Below are 25,821 nucleotides of genomic sequence, written 5' to 3'. Positions count from 1 at the left end.
TTGTTTCAGGTGGTGAGCCGCTGCTGGTCTGGATTTTTGGTCACTCCTTCATATATTGGCGAGCATTGCGAGCCAATGTCAGGAACGAAGGCAGACAGCTGGGAATCCCCAGGACAGTGGCGGTGGTGTGGTGGCTTTGTTTCAGGGGCCTGGTGTGGCGAAGGGTGTTGCTGGAGATACACGAGTGCACCCGTTCGGACCTTGCACCGGATATCCTCGTTATTCATGCTGGGGGCAACGATCTGGCGGTTTGGCCTTTTCGGGAATTGGTTAAGGATATTAAGCAGGATTGCTTGAGGTTGTGGTTGCTGTACCGGGGGGGGGGGTCACTATCGTGTGGTCTGAGATTGTTCTACGCAGGTGATGGCGGTCTATGAGATCCTTGGCAAAAGTCAATAGGGCCAGGATAAAAGTCAACAGGGTGGTGTCTTCTTTTATTGTTAGGAACAGGGGAGTTGCCGTGCAACATTTTAACTTGGAAAAGGGCGAGGGTGAATTTTGGTTGGCGGACGGTATCCATCTAAACACAGTTGGTTCTGATATTTGGGCCCTCGCCCTTCAAGACGGCATAGAGAGGGCCGTGGCATGGCGGGTCGGGGGGGTCTCGGGTCGTTGAGGTGTTCAAAGCCCCCTCATTGCGGCGGTTTTGGAGGAGGGGTGAGTCCTTGAAGTCGGTGGAAATTGGTTTTGGAGACTCGGTGTGTAGGGTCTCCGTTAAAAGGTATGTTGGTTGTGATCTGGTGAAAGGTGGATGAAGAGTTTTCCGTCAGAAGTGGGTGGATCTCCAAGTAGTTCGTGGACAATATTTCTCAGTGTCCTGAGCCTGTGGGGTAATGGCTGGGAGCAAATTGATGGGGTTTGTTCACAGCATTTTGGGCTACTTCACCAAGATCTTGTGGCTTCAAGGACTCCTCCTTCAGTGTTCAAGTCATTGTACTTATGATATTTATAATATAGTGTTTATTGTTTGTTGGTTTAAATAAAAGACTGCTGGGGCCATAAAAATTCCAAAGATAAAATACTGTGTCCGTGTCTTAGTTAGCGCCAGTATGGGGGTTTTTATGGTCACGCGGGGGTAAGGAGGGGAGATGCCAAGATGCTTGGTCTCCCCTGAGGTAAACTACTTGACAAAACCAATGTCAAGAAATGGCCGGAGTGAGCCTCCCAACCCCCCATGAGAGGCGTGGGCGGAGGCCAACATGACGGGGGGGTTGGAAGGTTTAGTGGGGGAGCCGATAGTAAGGGGGGGGAGTTAAGGGGTATATAGGAGTTGGTTGGGGGCGTTCCTGTCCTCTGTTCCCGCTCTCCCACCCCAAAAGCAGTCCCACCCTCCCTCCCTTCTTTATGACAGCAGAGGTCGTTATTTTAATTTGGGTCATGGCAGTATTGGAGGAGGGGGGAGTCCTTGAAGTCGGTAGAAATTGGTTTTGGAGACTCGGTGTGTAGGGTCTCCGTTAAAAGGTATGTTGGTGGTGATCTGGTGAAAGGTGGATGGGGAGTTTTCCGTCAGAAGTGGGCGGATCTCCAAGTAGTTCGTGGACAATATTTCTCGGTGTGCTGGTTCTCCTGAGCCTGTGGGGTAACGACTGGGAGCAAATTGATGGGGTTTGTTCACAGCATTTTGGGCTACTTCACCAAGATCTTGTGGCTTCAAGGACTCCTCCTTCAGTGTTCAAGTCATTGTACTTATGATATTTATAATATAGTGTTTATTGTTTGTTGGTTTAAATAAAAGACTGCTGGGGCCATAAAAATTCCAAAGATAAAATACTGTGTCCGTGTCTTAGTTAGCGCCAGTATGGGGGTTTTTATGGTCACGCGGGGGTAAGGAGGGGAGATGCCAAGATGCTTGGTCTCCCCTGAGGTAAACTACTTGACAAAACCAATGTCAAGAAATGGCCGGAGTGAGCCTCCCAACCCCCCATGAGAGGCGTGGGCGGAGGCCAACATGACGGGGGGGTTGGAAGGTTTAGTGGGGGAGCCGATAGTAAGGGGGGGGAGTTAAGGGGTATATAGGAGTTGGTTGGGGGCGTTCCTGTCCTCTGTTCCCGCTCTCCCACCCCAAAAGCAGTCCCACCCTCCCTCCCTTCTTTATGACAGCAGAGGTCGTTATTTTAATTTGGGTCATGGCAGTATTGGAGGAGGGGGGAGTCCTTGAAGTCGGTAGAAATTGGTTTTGGAGACTCGGTGTGTAGGGTCTCTGTTAAAAGGTATGTTGGTGGTGATCTGGTGAAAGGTGGATGGGGAGTTTTCCGTCAGAAGTGGGCGGATCTCCAAGTAGTTCGTGGACAATATTTCTCGGTGTGCTGGTTCTCCTGAGCCTGTGGGGTAACGACTGGGAGCAAATTGATGGGGTTTGTTCACAGCATTTTGGGCTACTTCACCAAGATCTTGTGGCTTCAAGGACTCCTCCTTCAGTGTTCAAGTCATTGTACTTATATTATTTATAATATAGTGTTTATTGTTGTTTGTTGGTTTAAATAAAAGGCTGCTGTGGCCATAAAAATTCCAAAGATAAAATACTGTGTCCGTGTCTTAGTTAGCGCCGGTATGGGGGTTTTTATGGTCACGCGGGGGTAAGGAGGGGAGATGCCAAGATGCTTGGTCTCCCCTGAGGTAAACTACTTGACAATACCAACATCATGGTGCCATCTCTTCTTGAAGTAAGCGATACACATGAATCCAGTTATCCACATTGTCTCAAGACCCTGTCTTGGGTTTACCTGCTGTCCTTCCTTGGAGCATTTTTTGAAGATACTAACAACAAATTAGGAACACTAGAAGACTCATTTGTCTGAGCATCTCCATCACAATTTGCCCCTTGTGAATGTTGCTCAGATCTCAACACGTGACAACCTAAACTAAACCTCCTCAAATTGAGAGCTACCTCAAAACATACCGTACCGTATATAATTTGCTACAAAAAACATGAAACAAGACCCCCAGAGTAGGCCAATGCTTTAAAAATATCAATTTTATTTGATACAATACATATAGGGCAAAGCTGTTGGATTAATGGCGCTATATAAGTGAATAAAATAAATGTCATCAAACACTATGTTCACACAAAAGGGAGACAGGCCTCTTTGGACAAATATGTTATTAGCTAAATTCTGATGTAGGTCTGGGGCACAGTGATGTACTGGGATATCTTCACTAACTTACAGAGGTGAACAGAAATATTAACAATGCCATACAGTATATAGATAGATGTACAGTATACAAAATATACCTCATGCAGTAGTATGGCAGTAGTATAATGAAGGGCACATATAGAACATATACCGCATGTAATTGTGGCTAGACAATATGTATAATGAAGGACACATAACATATACAAAATATACTGTATTTGACCCTTTCACTAACATGGGGTTTTCCATTTTTGTATTTCCGTTTTTTGCTCCCCTTCTACCCACGGCCATAACTTTTTTTATTTTTCTGTCAATATGATCATGTGAGGGCTTGTTTTTTGCGGGACAAGTTGTACTTTTGAAAACCTCCATTGGTTTTACATTATCTTGTACTGGAAAATGGGAAAAAAAATTAAAAGTATTGTGAAATGGCAAAAAAGGGCAGTTCCACAATTGTTTCTTTTTTTAAACCATTTTCATTAAATGCTAAAACTCACCTATAGTGTCTCCATTTTTCAGGATTTGGGGCCAGTTGAGGGCTTATTTTTTGCGCGCTGAGCTGACATTTTTATTGATACCATTTTGGGGTGATACAATGTTTTGATCGTCTGTTATTGCATTTTATTGAAATGTTTTGGCAACCCAAAACACTTAATTCTGTTGATCTTTTTTCTCATTACGCCATTTACCAATCGGATTAATTGTTTTTATAATTCGATAGATCAGATATTTCTGAACATGGCAATATCAAATATGTGTATTTTTTATTTTATTGTTTTATTTTGAATGGGGTAAAAGGGGGTGATAACAACTTTTATATTTTCTTCATTTTTTAATATTTTTAAAAACATTTTTGGTCTTGTGACACGGGCGCCGATAGGTGTGATTAGTGACATACTTCCGGTGCAGCCATCTTAACAGCCACGGGTGGAACAAGATTCATCAGCTGACATGTAGAACCACACAAGGAAGGATGATCAAAAGGCAATCATAATATGTATAAAAAATATAATTTTTATTAGGACAACATTAAAATCATCCCACCACATACTGTAGCAAAAGGGAAAGTACAAGGCATTCACTGCTAATAACACTCAAGGATGCTAAGGTCCAGGAAAACAGACACCACAGATGGAATAATAGGACCAAGGAGGTATTAAAATCAGGTATATAGAACACAATATTATCCACTACTGCGCAGTGGTGATAGTTCTCAATGTAAGGAATTGTATGCAGACTAGACAATAGTATAGAATAGGATGGAAAAAAGCTTCCATAGGTTATGTTCACATGTTGCTTTTTTGCAGTGTTTTTTTTAATGCTTTTTTTATGCAAATTTAAAGCTGTGTTTAAAGTACCAGAAAAGTCTATGACATTTCAGAAATCTCATGCACACACAAGGCTTTTTTTCCTGACTGATTTTGAAAACTACTGCGTTTCTGCGAACTGCAGCATGTGTCTTCTTTCACCGTTTTTTTCTGCATATTTGCAGCACTTTTTCACCCATAGGAAAAAATGAGTAGTGCAAAAAACACAGGTATCTGTCTTTGCTACATTTTTGGTGCAAAAATCCTAAGGCAGTTAAATTGTGCTTTTTGGGGGGGCCACTAAACTTTATCAATGTACACAAAAGACGACAAAAATGTAGCAATAAAAATGCAGCAAAAATTCAGCAAAATCTGATTTTGTGTAAGCAGTTTCTTTACTGCCAAAAGAGCAGGTTTTGCCTGTGGGGAAAAAAATGAAGCAAAAACTCAACATGTGGACATAGCCATACAATGTAATTGTAAGATACAAGTCAGTATAAGATATGACAAAAAGTCACTATAACTCTAATAGAAAAAGATATCCTCTGCTGTACACTCTTATAGGAGAGACAGATCCGTACACTGGTCCATTTTTCCTGCTTCCAACACCATCGTTTTCAAGAACTAACTGTTCGTTTTCTGCCTTACATGACCAGTATATTTATACATACATCGTTGATGACATCTTCACTGTGTACAATAGGGAAACCTTCAGAACGTAGTACTGAACCCTCAGTAGCTTGTTAGGTATGTGTCACTGTTCATTTTTTCCGTAGTCAGTTGAAATTTTCAAACTAAGGGATCCTAGAAAAACACATATGAATGGGAGTAGAGTTTTTTTACAATGGGAATTAATGAATGATATACGCAAATGTGTGGCATAGCATGACATGTGTACTGGAGATACGGTAGTCATAGAGAGTTTTGGTGCTCAGATAGGGTGCAAACCCATGAATTTCAAAATAGAGCACAATCCGACACTCTTGTAAGCATTAGACAATATAATTGTGTTGTCATGTGTATAGTGTGTAATTATGTGACAATTTGGTCTATTTGTCCTTCATCACAAATGCGTGATTGTGTGTAAGTTGCTCATGAATATCCGCAAGTTGCTGCGGCTATAATTGTGGTGTTCCCAAGTCCCACCTGGCAATTTCCTGCAGGCACAGTAACTTGCGGATACTTGTCAGCATCTTGTACAGTCACATACTTGTGATGAAAGTCAATTAGACCAATTTGTCACATAATTACACACTGTATAATACATGACAACACCATTACATTTTCTTTATCCATCCATGAGTGCTGGATTCTTCTCTATTTTTGCATGACCTATCAGTAGCAGAAAGTTGTACAGTATGATTATGTGATAATACTGCAATATTTTCATCCAATTACTTGTATCCATTTCCCTAGCTTGCAATAAATGCCAAGCATCTTCTGTGTACTGGGTGCATTCACACTGATGTCATTACCGTACTCCCCAATAATCTCAGACTATAGCATGTTAATAAGTGGATGCAGAACTTTGTGACCATTGTGGACATCATTGTGTTCTTATATAATCTCTTTACAAAACCTTATTTGTTGCGCCTAATAACTATAATCTTTGCTCTCAGCACGAGTAGGATACTGGTATCTGACCTTCCAGTTTGAAAGGCTTCATTCATTTCTTCTGGAAATATCACCCAGATCTTTCTGTCTGTTATCTACAGTGGGCGTTTGGTATCACAATGTGGGAAATCGTAACCAGAGGGATGACGCCATATCCAGGAGTCCAGAACCATGAAATCTATGACTATTTACTTGAGGGACACAGGCTGAAACAACCAGCAGACTGTTTGGATGAATTGTGAGTAAAACTGCCAGAAGCAATCACTGTTTGAAGAAATGAGGTTGTTTTTGTTTTTGTTTTCTATGTGCACATGGTGCGTTTTTGGTGCGTTTTGGCAGCGCTTTTTTCTAACGAAATGGGACAAAAATGCTATGGAATCCTTACACAAGCTATTTCAATGGTGATCCTGAAGTGTTGTGCACATGACTAGTAAATTTCCTTTGAGTATTTGCAGTGCGTTTTTTACTGCAGCATGTCAATTCTTTCTGCGTTTCTGCAGCAAAAAAGCAGGTATAAAAATGCTTAGGGATTTGCTAAATTTTTGCGTGCGGTTTTTCCTGCTTCCTGTGGTGTTTCCCATGCTGTCATCTGTGTGACAGCGTGGGAAACTCCGATTCGGTAGTTCTTATCGTCAGCGACCTTTGGTCATAGTGCTGCAGGGTAACGCTGTCAGATGTCAGCATGACCCCGCAACTGTGACATGTGGTAACGCTACTGCCGGTAAGACCGATTAGTCAGACCGCTGCACGGTACTGCTGTCAGATGTCAGCGTGACCCCACAGCTGTGACTGTGACCCGTGGTAACCCTATCTGTTGTGAATTCACTTTCTGGCCTGCCTCTGGTTGCTAGTGAAGGTAGTGGAGCTAGTTGTATTGACAGAGGAGTTGCGAGTTCTCTTTCCGGGCTCCCTCTGGTGGTTACAGGAGGTAATGGAGCTGATCAAATTGACAGAGGCCTGCCACCTGATAATGAGGACGATGATTGGACATCTGGAATCTCTGACTGGATTTAAGACAGCCGACTCCCTCTATCCCTGCTGGTGATTTTTCCTTCCTCCTGAGGTCTTAGTTTCCAGTTTAGTCCCTGCATGCTCAAGCTAAGTGTTCTTTGCTATTGTTCACATTTGATTTGGTTTTGTCTATTCAGGTTTGTGTGGTCAGCCAGCCCCGGCTGGGGCTGTGCTGAATTTCCATCCTTATGTTACTGTTTATGTCAGTTTGTTTTTTGTCCCTTATTAGATTGGCCTCTCTTTGCTCTGCTTTCAGAATATACCAGAGTGCTGATATAGTGGGAGAAGTCTAGTGACTTCAGAGTTTTTGCTATCAGAAGTGTTGGACATTTTTGCAGGGTTTTTTGCGTGATTGCAGACCGTGTCTTTCCTTTCCTGTCCTTTCTAGTTAGTGTGGGCCCCATCGTTTGCTCAGCCTATTTTCCTACCTGTGTTTGTGTTTTCATCTTGTGTCAACGACAATATATGTTTGGGGGCTGTCTTTCCTTTGGGGTCTGCTCTGGGGCAGTTTATATTTCCCCTTTTCTTGCTTTAGGCTTATTTAGTTTTCCGGCTGTGGCGAGCCGTCTAGAATCATCGTAGGCACGCTCCATGGCTACTGCTAGTTGTGTGGATAGGATCAGGGGTCTGCAATCCGCTTAGTTACCAACCTCTGTGGTTTTCTGTAGCTTAGCTTGGTCTTGTTTTCCTCCTCTGTCACCCAATCATAACACCTATCGCCATTAAGACCATCAGTCAGATTGCTGTGGGATCATGATGTCAGCGTGGCCCTGCAGCTGTGACTGACCCACAGCGATGACCTGCGGTAAAAAGCTTTCCACAGGTCAGCAGGCGTGGGCTGATGAGACTACTGCTCCCATCGGGTTACGTTAGCTTTCACTGATAACAGTGACAGCAGGTATCACTTATGGGAGACATATTCTGAACAGCCAGCGCCTGTGCTCACAGTTAGAAAAAAAAAAGTTAAATAATTACATACATATTCAAATAAAAATTGAAAACACATTATACTCACCTAACACCAAATCCCCGATGCCCTTGTCTCCTAGAAAAAATGTAAAATAATAAACCAACTTATACTCACCAGTCCGCCATATTCAACGTAATCCCCAGTGTCCCAAGGCAATTTCACATGTAGAACAGTCACATCGGGAGATGTGACTGCTCTACCCAGCTGCTGTCAATACACTGACAGGAGGTAATCGCTCCCACAGTGTATCACTGAGCTGCCATGAGAGAGTTGACCGGAGTTCATCAGATGATCAGCTCCTGTGCTCTCACTTACAGCACTTACAGCTCTCACAGCAGCTCAGTGATACACTGCGGGAGTGATTACCTCCTGTCAGTGCATCACTGGCTGTCTTTGAGAGCAGTCACAGATTAAGGTGACATCATCCCCTCTCAAATATGAACCCCACTTGCCACTGCTACAGGGCAAGTGGGAAGAGTCAGACTAAGCACCAGATTTGGTGCATCTTATAGATGTGCCTTTTCTGAGGTGGCTGAGAGCTGATGTTTTTAGTCTGGGATGGGACCAATATACATGGCCCCTTCCTAGGCTATTAATATCAGCCTGTAACTGTCTGCCTAACCTTTGCTGGTTAGATTTTTTAGGGGAACCCTAAGTCAATTTTTTTCTGGAGTCCGACAACTGTGAGCTGATATTATTAGCCTGGGAACCTTTATGGCTATTGGCTCCTTTCCAGAATATTAACATCAGCTTTCCCTCTGCTGGTTTTTAAAATTACGCGGGAGCCCATACAATTTTTTTCTTCATTTTTTTCTTTAAAATTAACAGTTGCTGTTTGATTACAGCCTATGTCTGTTAATGCTCCTACATAGACTGGTGACAGTTTGTGTGTGTATTTGTATTTACTTTTCGGCTTAATAATGAGGGTGTCTATCTGACACATTTTCATTACTAAGCCTAGAGCTAGGTGTCAAGGACAGCTGCTGACACCAAGCACTAATCCCCATTACTCTAAAGCCCCCGTTACACATAACGATGTCCCAGCGATCCCACCAACGATCCGACATGATGGGATCGCTGGGACATCGTTAGGTTGATCGCTGGTGAGCTGTCACAATACAGCCCCTCCAGCGATCAGGACCAGCGACGCTGGACGCTGGTTTCTAATGTAAACAAAGGGTATCCAGGAGCCGCGACTCCTGGATACTCGCTGTTTACCTTGGAAACTGGCGTACACGCTGGTTTCCAAGGTAAACATCGGGTATCTAAGAGCCGCGCGACTCCTGGATACCCGCTGTTTACCTTGGAAACCAGCATGTACGCCGGTTTCCAAGTTAAACAGCGGGTATGCAGGAGCCGCGGCTCCTGGATATCCGATGTTTAGACTAGAAACCAGCGTCCAACGTCACTGATCACTGGTCTCTCGCTGCCACACGCAGCGATGCATGCTGGCCAGCGGGAGACCAGCGATCGAAAAACGGCCCAGGCCGATCGAGCACGATCAGCGATATCCGGCAGGTGGGACGGTCGCTGATCCCTGTCACAAAATTAGCGATCTCGCTAGCGAGATCGCTGTGTGTGGCAGGGCCTTTATGCAACACTGCATCAGCATGAAAAAGGTGGTGTTGAACCAAGAAATTACATCACAAAACTTTTTCTAAATATAGGTACATCTCGTGCATCTCACAAAATTAGAATATCATCAAAAAGTTAATTTATTTCAGTTCTTCAATACAAAAAGTGAAACTCCTATATTAGATAGTCATTGCAAACAGAGTGATCTATTTCGTGTTATCTAATTGTGAGTGGTCGTAACTAGGGGTGGGATTCGGCCAGTTCTCCCCGGTTTGTTAAAAAAGCAGCCGGTTCCCCGAACCAGGGAGATTCAGAGCCTCGATCTGGTACTGCCACTAACTTCTCGGCGCTCAGTTATACTCACGAGCACAGTCCGAGAGGCAAAGCAGAGCTGCTGGGGTTTCTATGGAAACTAGAATGCAGTGCAGCAGTCAATTATTTCCCCCTTACAACTGAAGCTTCACACAACAGGTTCCGCTCCCGGATCTGTGCAACTGCTGAGAAGCATTTCCGGAAGGAACGGGAAGCGCCGACACTGGGGGCCTGTGGTGGGAGACTGCGGCCCTGTCATAGTGACAGTCTGTGTACAGCGCCGCCGAGTGGACGTCACCGGGACTGAGCGGTGCTGGGGTGTGGAGCAGAGTGATCTGTGTGCAGAGGGAGGGGGTGAATGCATGTAACTGCTGTGTGAGCATAGGTCAGACGTGTATGGGGCTGGTGTGTGTTCTGCTCTATTGTGTGTGTTGTGTGGGGTATACGTCATGGGGCCCTAATATGTCAGGGGGGGAATAAGTGACAGGACCCCCCCAGTATGTGGGGAGGGGGATGCGTGATGGGCCCTGGTATGTGGGGGGGAGCTCCATCAGTATCTTCTCTGGCATCTGTGGCCCCTGCAAGGGGGAAAAATTAGGAGACATTGGGGTGCACCCATATTATGCTTGTCAATGACTTGCTGCATTGTGCCCGGCGCCTGCATTGAGTGGAATATGGTGCACATATCGTCCGACTTTGCATGCAGGATAGCCAGGTTGCAGGTGAGAAGGATATACTATGTGCATGATGTAAATATGGGGAGGGTGCGCTATTTAGGTGACATATATTGGTGCCAGGGTGTAAGGGTCAGTCTGTGTGGCTGTATCCTGTACCCACTGCCTGTGCAACGCTCCTCTTCCAGCTTTTTGTGGTCTCCAATGCATTAGTGCCCTGCAGAGAGTGACGGCGATAACTTGTGGTGCTGCCAGCTAGGTGCACTGGCACCTGTATGGGAAGCACTGCAATGCCGTGCATGCCCTCCTGTAAATGCCATGGATGCACTCCTGTAAATGCAATTATCTCAGTGCTCCTGGCAGGCTGGGTCCTCCTGTATGGTGGATGTATAGTTGTATACGCTTAAAACGTATGAAAACACGCGCCATATCCACATATACCGTTATACGGCTATATCTGTATTTTATAGATTTATTTTTTTCTTAATTTTTTTTTTTTTTTAACGGTATCTTTTTTCCCCCACCTTGTTTTTCTTGAACTATCCACCCCCTCGGATAATGCTGCCAACTCTTTGGGGAAGTGTAGAGGGTGGAAACCTTACTTTCCAACCAAATTCAATAAAGCATGCATACGATATAGACAAAGATGTGGCTCACATTGAGAATAAACATACAGTACAGACTAAAAGTTTGGACACACCTTCTCATTCAAAGAGTTTTCTTTATTTTCATAACTATGAAAATTGTAGATTCACTCTGAAGGCATCAAAACTATGAATTAATACATGTGGAATTATATAATTAACAAAAAAGTGTAAAACAACTGAAAATATGTCTTATATCCTAGGTTCTTCAAAGTAGCCACCTTTTGCTTTGATTACTGCTTTGCACACTCTTGGGATTCTCTTGATGAGCTTCAAGAGGTAGTCACCGGAAATGGTGTTCACTTCACAGGTGTGCCCTGTCAGGTTTAATAAGTGGGATTTCTTGCCTTATAAATGGGGTTGGGACCATCAGTTGTGTTGTGCCGAAGTCTGGTGGATACACCGCTGATACTCCTACTGAATAGACTGTGTAAGGTAGCACTGTTATTCAAGTAGGGGATACACGCTTAGCCACCACAAAACCTGATCCGGCACAGGTTTTCCACAAAACAATCATAGTCAATGCGGTTTACTCAGCATCATAAACCCAGAGCAGTAACATAAAGTTCACTTAATCAGCATAGCGTCCATTACAGAGTTCAGCTCTGTTACTCCTGTGGTCACACAGGTTATTCATACACAGGATGTTCAGCCTCAGTTATCTCACCCATGTCAGGGTTTCCTCATAGTTCCTTCATCATGCTGCAGATGTCCATTCCCTCCAGGGAATCATCAGGCACGTGCAGCCATTCAACACCGCGTTCCTTGCTGTCAGGAAGACAGCCCCCATCTCTCCCAGATGGGGCCTTCCAAAACGGACCAACCAGGTCCCTGCATTCACCTCATGTGACCTACCCTGTTATGAATGAGTCACCGAAGGAGGAAAAAACAAAAATACAAGCTAAGTCCAGAAAACCGGAGAGGTTGGTAGCTATCGGATTGCAGACCCCTGATCCTATCCACAACAACTAACAGTAACCGTGGGGGGTTCCTACGATGCCCTAGACCCCTCGATCACAGCCAGAGAACTAAATAGGCCTAAAGAAAGGGGAAATCTAAACTGCCCCAGAGCAGACCCCAAAGCAATAGGCAGCCCCCAACATATAATGACGGTGAAGCAAGATGAAAACACTAACACAGATAGAAAGATAGGTTGAGCAAACGATGGGGCCCAAGCTAACTAAAAAGGACAGGATAGAAAAGCTGCTGTCTGCAATCCGTAAAAAACCCTACCAAAAAATGTCCCAACCGACTGATAGGAAAAACAGGCCCTGAAGTTGCTAGGACTTCAAAATGACTATATCAGCACTCAGGTAAATTCTGAAGACAGAGCAAAGAGACAAACTGATCAGAGACAAAAATGGAACTCAGCACACCCCAAACCGGGGATGGCTGAACTCCAAAAAACAAGGTAAACAAAACTAATAAGTTCAAAAGCAGAGCAAAAACTTATCTTTGGGAAGCAGGAGTCAGACTGGTCTCCAAGAATCCAGCAGAGAAATCACCAGCGACTCAGAAGGGCGTCGGCTGCCTTATATCCAGGCAGAAATTCCTGTTACCCAGTCATCATCTACCAGATCAGGTGTTTCGTAATCAGCCTCACTACCTTCCTTCACCAGAAGAGGGAGTTCATCAGACATCAACGGTGAAGGGGAAAATGAACTCACAACACTACCCTGGCCACGCCACCGGGTCACATGGCTATGACATCATCACAGGTCCTTGAACCATTCACACACTTTTATCACAACGTTCTCAAACACACCCCCTGGGTGGGTTTGTAGGTAACTGGGTCCGCCCGTCTCCCCAGTTACCTGGAGACTTCTCCCTGACACATTGAAACAACACCTCAGCAATATCATTACTGATCAACACACACAAGTCTCCATCTCAAGGCCACCCACCTTGAGATACATAACGGTCCTTCAGGATTCTGCCACTCATCCTCTCTCTTGGGAGATCCACACAGCGCCCCCTAGCGGAAACAGTGGTCACTACACCACAACTGTTAGAATTTGTATTATGGCAAGAAAAAAGCAGTTAAGTAAAGAAAAACAAGTGGCCATCATTACTTTAAGAAATGAAGGTCAGTCAGTCCGAAAAATTGGGAAAATTTTGAAAGTGTCCCCAAGTGCAGTGGCAAGAACCATCAAGCGCTACAAAGAAACTGGCTCACATGAGGACCGCCCCAAGAAAGGAAGATCAAGAGTCTCCTCTGCTGCAGAGGATAAGTTCATCCGAGTCACCAGCCTCAGAAATCGAAGGTTAACAGCAGCTCAGATTAGAGACCAGGTCAATGCCACACAGACTTCTAGCAGCAGACACATCTCTACAACAACTGTTAAGAGGAGACTTTGTGCAGCAGGCCTTCATGGTAAAATAGCTGCTAGGAAACCACTGCTAAGGACAGGAAACAAGCAGAAGAGACTTGTTTGGGCTAAAGAACACAAGGAATGGACATTAGACCAGTGGAAATCTGTGCTTTGGTCTGATGAGTCCAAATTTGAGATCTTTGGTTCCAACCACCGTGTCGTTGTGCGACTCTGAAAAGGTGAACGGATGGATTCTACATGCCTGTTCCCACCGTGAAGCATGGAGGAGGAGGTGTGATGGTGGGGGTGCTTTGCTGGTGACACTGTTGGGGATTTATTCAAAATTGAAAGCATACTGAACCAGCGTGGCTACCACAGCATCTTGCAGCGGCATGCTATTCCATCCGGTTTGCGTTTAGTTGGACCATTTATTTTTCAACAGGACAATGACCCCAAACACACCTCCAGGCTGTGTAAGGGCTATTTGACCAAGAGACAGAGTGATGGGGTGCTACACCAGATGACCTGGCCTCCACAGTCACCAGACCTGAACCCAATCGAGATGGTTTGGGGTGAGCTTGACTGCAGAGTGAAGGCAAAAGGGCCAACAAGTGCTAAGCATCTCTGGGAACTCCTTCAAGACTGTAGGAAGACCATTTCCGGTGACTACCTCTTGAAGCTCATCAAGAGGATGCCAAGAGTGTACAAAGCAGTAATCAAAGCAAAATGTGGCTACTTTGAAGAACCTAGAATATAAGACATATTTTCAGTTGTTTCACACTTTTTTGTTAATTATATAATTCCACATGTGTTAATTCATAGTTTTGATGCCTTCAGAGTGAATCTACAATTTTCATAGTCTTGAAAATAAAGAAAACTCTTTGAATGAGGTGTGTCCAAACTTTTGGTCTGTACTGTATATGGAAGAAAAAAATATGTTATATTTTCATTTTGGGGGGGAGGGCGAAAAAAAAATGTGACTATGCTTCTTAAGTTAGGTTTATAGCTAATTGTGTGTCTTAAATGTTCTCATCATGTAAGTAAAAGCATTTTACTACATCTTGTACAATGTAGTCTATGGGTACGCTGCCATAAATATACAAATATAGGTTTTTGCAATTCTGGCGTATGTGTTCAGCGGAGTGCACTTTATATAGGTGAGCCTAGTGCGGCCAGAGAGGTACATAAAGTGCCACTCTGTCACTGTCTTGATAAAGGAGGGTATGATTCCCATGGGAGTCCTTTGTCAGCCAGTTCACACTGTTCGTTAGAATATCGAATGACACTGGTAGAATATGGTGCACTGTGTGATGTCACTATGTGATGCTAGTAATGGCGCATCACCCTTTGTGATGTCACTATGATGCTATATATGGCACATAATGCTGTGTGATGTCAATATGTGATGCTATAAATGGCACATAATGCTGTGATGTCACTATATGATGCTATAAACTGCACGTAATGCTGTGTGATGTCACTATGATGCTATATATGGCACATAACGCTGTGTGATGTCACTATGATGCTATATATGGCGTGCAGTGCTGTGTGATGTCACCATATGATGCTATATGTGGCTCATAATGCTGTGTGATGTCACCATATGATGCTATATATGGCACCTAATGCTGTGATGTCACTATATGATGCTATAAATGGCACATAATGCTGTGTGATGTCACTATATGCTATATATGGCACAATGCGCTGTGTGATGTCATTATACAATACTCTAAATTAGCACATAACGCTGTGTGATGTCACTATGATGCTATATTTGGCACATAACGCTGTGTGATGTCACTATGATGCTATATATGGTGCGCAGTGCTGTGTGATGTCACCATATGATGCTATATATAGCACATAATGCTGTGTAGTGTCACCATATGATGCTATATATGGCACATAACGCTGTGTGATGTCACTATGAAGCTATATATAGCGTGCAGTGCTGTGTGATCTCACCATATGATGCTATATATGGCACATAATGCTGTGTGATGTCACCATGTGATGCTATAAATGGCACATAACTTCACAGCCTGGCCGGCCAGGCAGTCAGTCAAGTGAGACAGCTGCATAGAAATATATGCAGATGTCACACTCAGGTCAGGAGAGCCGTTGGCCAGAATGTGCACTGTTCTGATCTCATTCCAATTTATTTTTTTTCAACTGTTTGACTGCACCCCTACTTGTATATGTTTGAGGAAAAGGTGTGTGTAAATGGGTGTGGATTAAAAATGGGTGTGGCTAAGAAAATGGGTGTGGCTAAGAAAAATTTGAATCCCACCCCTGGTCGTAACCATGTACTTCTGCACATGAGGAAAGAGACATAGTGAATCAAAAAAACAATACTACATTTCTAATTGGATTTATCAGCTAATATTATTATTATACCTACTACATATTGGGATAGGATCTTTGAGATGGGAATATCCCTTTCATTTTCCCTCTGCACTAAAAGCCTCAGCAGTTCTTCTTTGTCTCTCTGTGCTTCTGACTTTCTCCATCTCCCCCCTCCACTTATCATAGACTTCTATCAGAAGCAAGTATAATTTGATCCTTTACTGAAGACAGATCTGTAGACTGATATGAGCAGCTTTTGAGAGTGAATGATCAGTGTAAGAAAAAGCAAATGACTGATAATTGAGGAAAGAAGCATTTTCTCTAATAAGCTATATTTCAAAATGTGTTAGCTTGTTCTGGACTTTGTTTGCTTCAGTTCAATTACTCATTCTCTTTCCCTTTATCCACAATCTTTCCCATCTCTTGGTTCAACTGTATAAGGTCGGTTTCACATTTGCGTTTCAGGGCGCAGCGACTGCCTGTGCACGGCCGCCGCTAAGCCCCAACCCCTGCCGCGCCTCCGCCGGTAGCTCCGCCTATCGGCGCATGATGCTGCATGCGTCCTGCGTCCCCTATCTTTATCACTGGGGGCGCAGGCCGTGTGCAGTTTGCGTTTGGTGGCGCATGCGTCCTTTTGACGGTGCACTGAGCGCAACCAAATTGCAACAGGTTGCGTTTGGCGCTGGTCGGTGCACCGTCAAAAGGACACATGCGCCGCCAAATGCATACTGCGCACGGCCTGCATCCCCAGTGATAAAGATAGGGGACGCAGGACGCATGCAGCATCATGCGCCGATAGGCGGAGCTACCGGCGGAGGCGCGGCAGGGGGCAGGGCTTAGCGGCGGCTGTGCGCAGGCCGTCACTGCGCCCTGAAACGCAAATGTGAAACCAGCCTAACTGTGTAACTTAGCACAATGACCCCACTGTCACCTCACCACCACCGAAGCGCCCACAATCCCTTAACCTACTGTCTCATTCCCCATTACCCTGTAGACTGTAAGGCTAGTTTCACACTAGCGCTTTTGAGCGCAGCGACGGCCTGCGCACGGCCGCCGCTAAGCCCCGCCTCCTGCCACGCCTCCAACGGTAGCTCCGCCTACAGGCGCAAGACGCTGCATGCGTCCTGCGTCCCCTATCTTTATCACTGGGGGCGCAGGCCGTGCGCAGTATGCGTTTGGCGGCGCATACGTCCTTTTGACCTGCTGCAGTTAGGGTTGCGCTCGGCACACCGTCAAAAAGGCGCATGCACCGCCAAACGCATACTGCGCACGGCCTGCACCCCCAGTGATAAAGAGAGGGGACGCAGGACGCATGCAGCGTCTTGCGCCGGTAGGCGGAGCTACCGGCGGAGGAGCGGCATGGGGCGGGGCTTAGCGGCGGCCGTGCACAGGCCGTCGCTGCGCTCAAAAGCGCTGGTGTGAAACTAGCCTAAGCCTGCAAGGGCAGAGTTACCCGCCTCTGGTACCTGTCTGTCACTGTCTGTTGCTAAATTCAGGTTGTTTGTTTTCCCTGAAGGCTGCATTGCATTATTCAGCTCAGTAAAATAAATTGCATCAATTTTCTTTTCAAATTAATCTACAATTGTGCAGTGTAAAAAGTCTTTATCTTGCTCCACCTTTAGGTATGAATTGATGTACCTCTGCTGGAGAGCTGACCCAGCCGATAGACCTACATTCACAGAACTAAAATATAAGCTGGAGAAGTTTCTTCAAGAACTGCCTCCTGCCATGAACAAAGAAGATGTCATTTACATCAACACCAGTTTACCGGAGGACAGTGAACTTTTCACACAAGATCCAGAGATCAGTGACTTATCCATAGATGTGGATTCCAAGTACGTACAAATCACTCCCTCCAGGTCTGACACCACTATGGTCACTGTGGAGGTCCATGGCAGTAATTTGGATGAACAGAGGTATATCTTGAATAGCGCATCTCAAGAATTGGCAGGTGATTCTGAACAAGCTTGTGCTCCACTTCTACATGACAGTATGCCACGTAACAAAGTGCCATGGTGTGAAAGCAACACTCTTTTGGATGGCAATTCATTGACTGAAGAACTTCTCTATGCTGATGACTCAGCAGAGGACTCCGAAATAGCAGTCTAGAGATCCAAACCAATTTAATACCTGTTTTTCCAAGATCAATCTCCTCTGCGTACAAACTATTTATATGGTCACATTGCTGTCTTAAAGATAATGTCATCCACATCCCTGGTTCAAAAAAAAACAAAACACAATTTTAACTCATAAGAAAATGAAGCTTGAATGCTCTGGGCGTGTCAAAGCACTTCCTAAGCCTCTGCTATCCCTGGCTCTGTCCTCCACCCAGTACCACTTTCCTCTGCCTGCCAACTTAGTTAACATGTAGTTAAGCCAGTGACCTATCAATCATGTAGAGGAAGGTGGAGATTCCTCTGTTATAGGGCTGGGGAGCCAGAGCCTTGGAAAATGCTATCCCACATGCAAAGCACTTAATCCTCATTTGTATATGAATTAAAAAAGCCATTTTTCAGTCAGGAGGCAACTTATTACATGAGTAAAGATGTGAATGATTTTAGTTTTCGAAGAGAAACATGACCAAATAAACAGTAGTGTAGTTGGATTGTTTTGACAGAGTCTCCTTAAGCGTGTTGGTAAAGATGCGAAACCAGTATTGCCTTTATATTTTCGTTAGTTTACTATTTGGGATGCATTATTTGGCATTCAATCAATGTAAATACCATGCAGTATTCTGGACAGAGATATTAGCTGACTGATCTATACATTTCTATTGATGCAGGAAATGGTGTAAATATTCAGCATTTAATTATGGTTTTTAGTGACTCAAGGATTCAGAATTGTGCCTTCGTTTGCTCTCGTAGGGATTGTGTTTCAATAGACACATACTAAAAACCTTTCTACCTCCCCTTCATGTATTTATATTTTTTTTGCAATTTTATATTGATGACCTGGTATGCAGAATAAATGGGTAGCAACATTCAGCTCTGCCCTATTCACATGATTAAAGGGTTTCCCTAATATACACCCAAGTGTGTGTGTGGTATTAGATACTGTTCCTCCATCAAGTGAACAGGGCTTAAGTACCAGACACAGAAATGAAAGGGCCTTCCACTCCATCTTGGTGACCATTAGTGGTCCATGTGATGGACATTGATCACTCATTAGTGGCCTCCTCTATCAATGGGATATCCTTTATTGCAATCCTGTTCCTCTTGCTCCTGAGATGTTAATTTTAGTATTTGTAAACTCCTTCCAAATAAATGTTATATGGATGTCTGTCTATTACAATACAGGGCACTTATGGCAAATGTTTCTGTTTACTGACAGCGAGTATAAGAAATGTATATAATGTGTTATAAAATTATACAACTACAGTACGTAAAAGTGGAAAACTTCTTTATACTAAAACTCAAATATTACTTATCTTCTAAGTTATTTTTCTACCTATTCCTGCTGTCATACAGACAACTAACCCTATTCAATAATGTTCTGTGATGGTTAATCTAAACTAATCCTTTCATCCTAAAATTGTCAGTCAGGACCACACAAATTGCTATATAAGGTACAAGTTTTTCTATTTGTATTTATGAGGTTTTATTCTTAGATTAAACAATGACATATTGGAAACTTTCAAATTAAAATTGTTCTCCTCCCCACCGAATATACTGACCTAAATCATTGTATTATGCAAAACAAATCCAATTATGTATAAAGAATAAAGAAGTGATTCATGTAGCGGGGGCATAGATCAGTGGTCAAGATCTGGTTGCACATTAACCACATGCAATTCTCAAGTAGTTCTCAAGCAACCCCTGGATCCCCTTTTACATCTGTACAGGGGGGCACTGTAGGTTATCGTGTGACAAAAAGCATCTGCATGAGGCACAGAAGAAAACAAAGCTTTGTCCTATAAAGGAAGACTCCACATATGTGGCCATTGGAACAATGCTTATTGATTGCTACATTAGAGCCACATATGAGGTTGCCCAACAGTCATAAAGACATTGTAATGTGATGATCATCTGTTTTATGGAATGAATGCTCTGTCCAGGATAGATCAGCCACTGCTATTTCTATGGGCATTAGGCTAAATGAACACTGTGTTTGTACACTTATCTCGTTGTATATGTCAGGATGTTGTCCCATATAATCTATAAAATATTTATATTACACAAACTCCTCAACAATGAAATTGCAATACCAAGACGGAAAAGTCATGGAGTTATGGAAATCACAGGATGGATAGACATGTTAATAATATGTAAATGATGAAAATGTGGAAACAAAATATCTAAATTTATTCAGTATAGAGTACGAGTGCAGAGCACAGAAATACACATATTTAAATGCCTTGACATTGCATTAATGTGGTTGCTAATGGCTGTCTAAGGTATGTTCTGCCACGCTGAATCTATTTAGGCATGCAAATCATCAAGAGCCACTGCTGGCAGCTCCTTTTGTAATAGTCAACCAATGAAGTCAGTGGGAAGCAAGTCCGGAAATGCTGCTGAACATGGTAGCACATTTAGAACACGCAAGCTGCTCACATTAACACAAGCACATGCGGCCTGATGTTGTGGTGTTGAAATGGTCATACTACTTTTCCACAACCAGGTCAATGTAAGACTCAGTTAGTTTATCTGGAAGGAAGACTAGAGGTGTTTGGCTACTGTAGATTATGACACCACACCATAAACTCAGGAGTACGATCGGTGTGCCGTATGTACTGTCTGAAGGCCTCTTCTTTGGATTGCCCACGTGGTCTCCAGATGGAGACCAGAGGCTGTAATGAGGCAGTGCAGGCATAGTAGGTCTATCCTTTTTATAGATGAGTCACATTTTTGTCTTGTATGCAGTGATATCTGTAGATTCATTGGGAGACCACATGAGCAACATCAAGAAAAGACCTGAGGGTCCCACCAAAAGCTTTCCAGTCATAGGCCTGTCACAGACCAAAAAAATACAATGTTTTCTGTGATGAGTCCCTATGGCATCTATCCAGATTGTGGCCATTGTCTGACATTTAAATCACGAGAAAACTCAGTTACTATTTTACATGGGAGAAATATAGTGATTGAGACGGGGTAGTCCGAGTAGTGGACAAGCCCTTTAACACAGAAAAAGCCATGATCTGTGAACTGCACTAAGAATTATGTTCGCATATACTAGATGTGTGAGTATCTTGTACTCTCTTATATAAGCAATATTTATATACGGTAATCCAAGGAGAACTCCTATAATGGGCCACAATGGCACTTTTGTCCAAAGAAAAAATCAAGGTAATCCCAGACAATTACTTCAGTGTATATCATTAACTGCTTCCGGACCAACCATAGACTTTAAATGTCTGGGTGGTTAAAAGTTCACTGTAGAGTAGACTAGCTACATGCAATTGGGTAGTTGCGGAAGTGGAGCTCTGGCTGGCTTGAGTGCTAAAGAAGTGCTGTATGTGCAGTATTAGAAAGCACTGATAGTGCTTCCCCCTCCATACACGGCGGTCATGTAAACTGAGGGAGCAGGAGCTGTTGGGTCTTATTCGCTCCAGTCACAGTCCCTGTGTCTGGAGCGAATATAGTAGCCCCTATTATAAGGGAAATGTGATAAAAAAATGTAAATATTGACCTTATGGGGGGCATAATGCGTAAAATAAATGAAAAATTAATAAATACAAAATATTGGATAAATGAATAAAATAATAAAAATTCCACTGTCAACCCAAATACCTGCTACTATCCCTGCCCTTGTAAAAAAGGTGTCTAATAATGAGAAATAATTGTAACAGAATAAGAAATGCATTTTTCAATGTATTTTAGTGGTGCGTTTGTGGTAATAAAAATGGAAATAATAGTCATTTATTTCCCCATCGATATCACTCGGTATCAGCATATAAAAAAAATAGAGAATATTTCAGTGACATAAAAATGAAACTCCATATATCGCGAAAGAAAGATACAAAAATTGCTAGAATATCTCTGCTGCAACATTTTACAGCTCTTTAAACTACGTACAGAAAATGAAAATGTGACTGGTTAAGAATGTGGGTAAATGTATAGAACTGGCTAATCTTAACCTTATCTATCATTTCCAAAGGGCCAACAATTTTCCAAAAATTGGAGTTGTGACACAGTGGAGTGGTATCTGTAAATGTGCAATTGTTGAGTTTCCTTTTAATAAGTCAATGAAAATATTGCAGCTACAGCTCTGTATAACTCTCCTTTTCCATATTAATAAGTGGCATTATCTACAGACTGACTGTTGTAAATCTGTAACTGTACCATCTATCCTTTTCATTTCATGTTTATACTGCAGGTAATAAACGTATGTGTGTGCTCTACTATGGAAGCATGTCTCAACAAATGGACAAAAATAAGTTTGGCTTTAACAAGAATTTATTAGTTTACAGTGAGTCAGTAAAAAGTGTCCATCTCCTGGTGCAGCATCTACATGTAAAATAGAAATTAGCACTGTACTTTTCTATTAATCTTGTTGAAATAAATCATATTTTTCCTAATATTTTGCAATTTTTTTGTTAATTAGCTCAACAATACATTTGTGCAACAAAAATCATTTGTGTTGCTTCGCCCTGTCATGCATCTGAAAACCAAGGTTGATATTTTTAATAAAAGAAATAAAAAAAGAGTTTTCGACTTTAAATGATCCTTGACATCCTCTGCCTCCTTCCATTGTCAAGTTCTCAGCTCTTCAAATCACAATATTCTCAGCATAATCGTAATACCATTTCATAAGAAAATCCCCCAAGATTGACAGTATTTGAATCACCAGCCATGGCTAGTTAAGTGTTATTGAACATGCCCCATTTGCTTGTTTTTTCCATTCCAGTGTACAGTAGAATCACACTAAAACTGATGCAAGGAAAACTTGCTCACTTGATGCTTTGCTGCAAGTCCATTAAGTTGCCATTCCTTATATAGTGAGGGAAATAATTATTTGATCCCTTGCTGATTTTGAAAGTTTGCCCACTGACAAAGACATGAACAGTCTATAATTTTAAGGGTAGGTTAATTTTAACTTTGTGTGATAGAATATCAAAAATAAAATCTGGAAAATCACATTGTATAAATTATAAATTTATTTGCATTTTGCAGTGAGAAATAAGTATTTGATCCCCTACGACCATTAAGAGTTCTGGCTCCTACAGACCAGTTAGACATTCTTATTCAACCCGTTACCTGCATTAATGACAGCTGTCTTACATAGTCACCTTTATAAAAGACTCCTGTCCACAGACTCAATTAATCAGTCAGACTCTAAGGGGCCTTTTACACATAGCGATATCGCTAGCAATATCGCTAAAGCATCACCGATTTTGTGACACAGCAGCGATATCACTAGCGATATCGCTACATGTGACACTCACCTCCGACCGGGTCCCCCGCTGTTATCGGTGATCGCGCGAGAACGTCCTGGGCCGTTTTCTCGTTGTCAGCTTCCTGCTGGCGCCGACGAGCGAGCCATGGATGTGGGCGGAAGAAGTCATCATCGCCGCGTCTGACAGGTAAGTATCGACCGCTGCTGCATCGCTAGTGAGATCTGCCTGTTTGGCAGCTCACTAGCGACCATTTAGCAATGCACCAGCGATCCTGACCGGCTAATATTGTGGTCGGGATCGCTGGTGCATCGCTAAATGTAACGGGGCCTTTACTTCTACAACATGGGCAAAACCAAAGAGTTTTATAAGGATGTTAGGGACAAGATCATAGACCTGCACAAATCTGGACTGGGCCACACAACCATACGTAAGGCACTGGGTGAGAAGGAGACAACTATTGGTGCCATAGTAAGAAAATGGAAGAAATACAAAATAACTGTCAATCAACATCAATCTGGGGCACCATGCAAAATCTCACCTTGTGGGGTATCCTTGATCATGAGAAAGGTGAGCGATCAGCCTAAAACTGCATGGGGGAACTTGTTAATTATCTCAAGGCAGCTGGGACCACAGTGACCAAGAAAACCATTGGTAACACATTGCGCCATAAAGGTTTAAAATCCTACAGTGCCTGCAAGTTCCCCCTGCTCAAGATATGCACATGTGCAGAACCGTCTGAAGTTTGTCAGTGAACACCTGGATGATTCTGTGAGTGATTGGGAGAAGGTGCTGTGGTCAAATGAGAGAAAAATTGAGAGAAAAATTGTTGTCTTTGGCATTAACTCAACTCGCCGTGTTTGGAGGAAGAGAAATGCTGCCTATGACCCAAAGAACACTGTTCTCACTGTCAAGCATGGAGGTGGAAACATTATGTTTTGGGGGTGTTTCCCTGCTAAGGTCACATGACTACTGTCACGTCCGCCATGTCTGTTTTGCCTCATGAACCCCTGGAGCGGTGTGCACGCGCACCTTGTGTCTGCTATCCTGCTTTTTCCCTAGAGCAGTGTGCACACTCACTTCATGTCTGCTGAGCTGCAAGATGCCTGCGTTTCTGCTTTGCCTTCTGTGATCTTCTCGTCATGTCTAGAGTCCCTGATCATGTGACGTTTCCTAAGGTCCTGCACTGTCTGGTTCTGCAATCATCTCGTCATGTCTGAAACTCTGATCATGTGACCTTTCCTAGGATCCTGCACTGTCTGGTTCTGCAATCATCTCGTCATGTCTAGAATCCCTGATTATGTGTCGTTCCTAGGATCCTGCACTGTCTGGTTCGGTGATCATCTCGTCATGTCTGAAACCCTGATCATGTGACTGCGCTCTGTGATCCTGGAGCATCTGAACTAGGAAGTTCTCCCCTGGTCCTGACCCGGAATAGGAGGTGCTGTGCCCTATATCAGACCACCCCTTCCTTTGCTCAGGGCCTGATTATTGTGTTGCTTCCCTGCACGGCTCTTGGTCTGTGGGGTTGCTCCCTCTACTCTGTGCCCTTGCACTTTGCTCTGTAGTGCATCTCTGCACACTCTCCGTGCTCGTATTCTGTCTCTTGTCTTGTGCCATGTCTTGTGTTGTCTCTTGTGCCATGTTTGTCTTTGCCTTGCTTTGCCTTGTAGTCCTTCTGCTGTTCTCTGTCTTAGTCTGTTTTGCTATTTCTCGCCTTAGCTATTCTTTGACTTGTAGTCCTTCCTCTGTTGTCTGCCTTGCCTGTTTCGCCATGTCCGGTCTTTGTTATTCTGAGCCTTGTAGTACTTCTCATGTTCTCGTTTCTGCCTGGTTTTCCAAACTCTGTCCTATGGTGCTCTCTTGCACATTTCCATGTCTAGTCCCAAGGTCTTCCCTTGGCCCGGCTCTGGGCTTCTGCCTACCCTCCGCTGCTAGACTCTGTCCTCGCTCTGTCCTGGCTCTGTTTCTGCCTATGTTCCGCTCCTTGTTTCCTTGCCTTGTTCCTTGCCTTGTCCTTGCCTTGAACCCCGGCGTGGGTTCCCCTTGGCCGTCTCCTGTGCTGTGGCAAGTACCTCGTGTTTGTGTACAGCCGTGTGCACTGGCCAGTTAGGTGTGCCTCCTGCGTGGTTCCTAGCATGCAGCCCTTCCTTAAACCTTGGTGTGGCTCCTAGCACGCACCCTGCCTTGAACCCTGGCGTGGCTACTAGCATGCACCCTACCCTGAACCTGGCGTGGCTCCTAGCACGCACGCTGCCCTGAACCTGGCGTGGCTCCTAGCACGAAGGTTCCTTTGCCCGCTTCCTGTGCCTAGGTCATGCCTCATGCTGGCGTTACAGCCGTGTGCACTGGCCAGTGAGGTGTGCGTCCCGCGTGGCTCCTAGCACGCACCCTGCCTTGAACCCTGGCGTGGCTCCTAGCACGCACCCTGCCTTGGACCCTGACCTTGGCGTGTCTCTACACACGCACTCTGTCTTCTACCTTGTGCTTTGGCATGTCTCTACACACGTACTCTGTCTTGTACCTTGTACCTTGTGCTTTGGCGTGTCTCTACACACGCACTCTGTCTTGTACCTTGTGCTCTGG

At 43.9% G+C, this 25,821-nt stretch overlaps 1 protein-coding gene across 1 annotated transcript in view; it reads left to right on the top strand.

The window, feature by feature from the left end:
* The window catches only part of MERTK (MER proto-oncogene, tyrosine kinase), a 337,008-nt gene extending 314,589 nt beyond the window's left edge, over nucleotides 1-22,419 (top strand). The window contains exons 18-19 of the mRNA XM_073545163.1: nucleotides 6,157-6,293; nucleotides 17,528-22,419. Of these exons, the coding sequence (XP_073401264.1) occupies nucleotides 6,157-6,293; nucleotides 17,528-18,014 (624 nt within the window). The 3' untranslated portion in view covers nucleotides 18,015-22,419. The remainder of the gene's footprint in view (nucleotides 1-6,156; nucleotides 6,294-17,527) is intronic.
* The last annotated feature ends 3,402 nt before the right edge of the window (nucleotides 22,420-25,821 follow it).

The sequence above is a fragment of the Dendrobates tinctorius genome, unplaced genomic scaffold (genome assembly GCF_039654945.1).
Source record: "Dendrobates tinctorius isolate UK_male_01 unplaced genomic scaffold, ASM3965494v1 ptg000140l, whole genome shotgun sequence".
In the NCBI taxonomy this organism is placed as follows: Eukaryota; Metazoa; Chordata; class Amphibia; order Anura; family Dendrobatidae; genus Dendrobates; species Dendrobates tinctorius.
The sequence above is the reverse complement of the archived record's forward strand: the minus strand, read 5'-3'. Positions and strand labels throughout refer to the sequence as shown.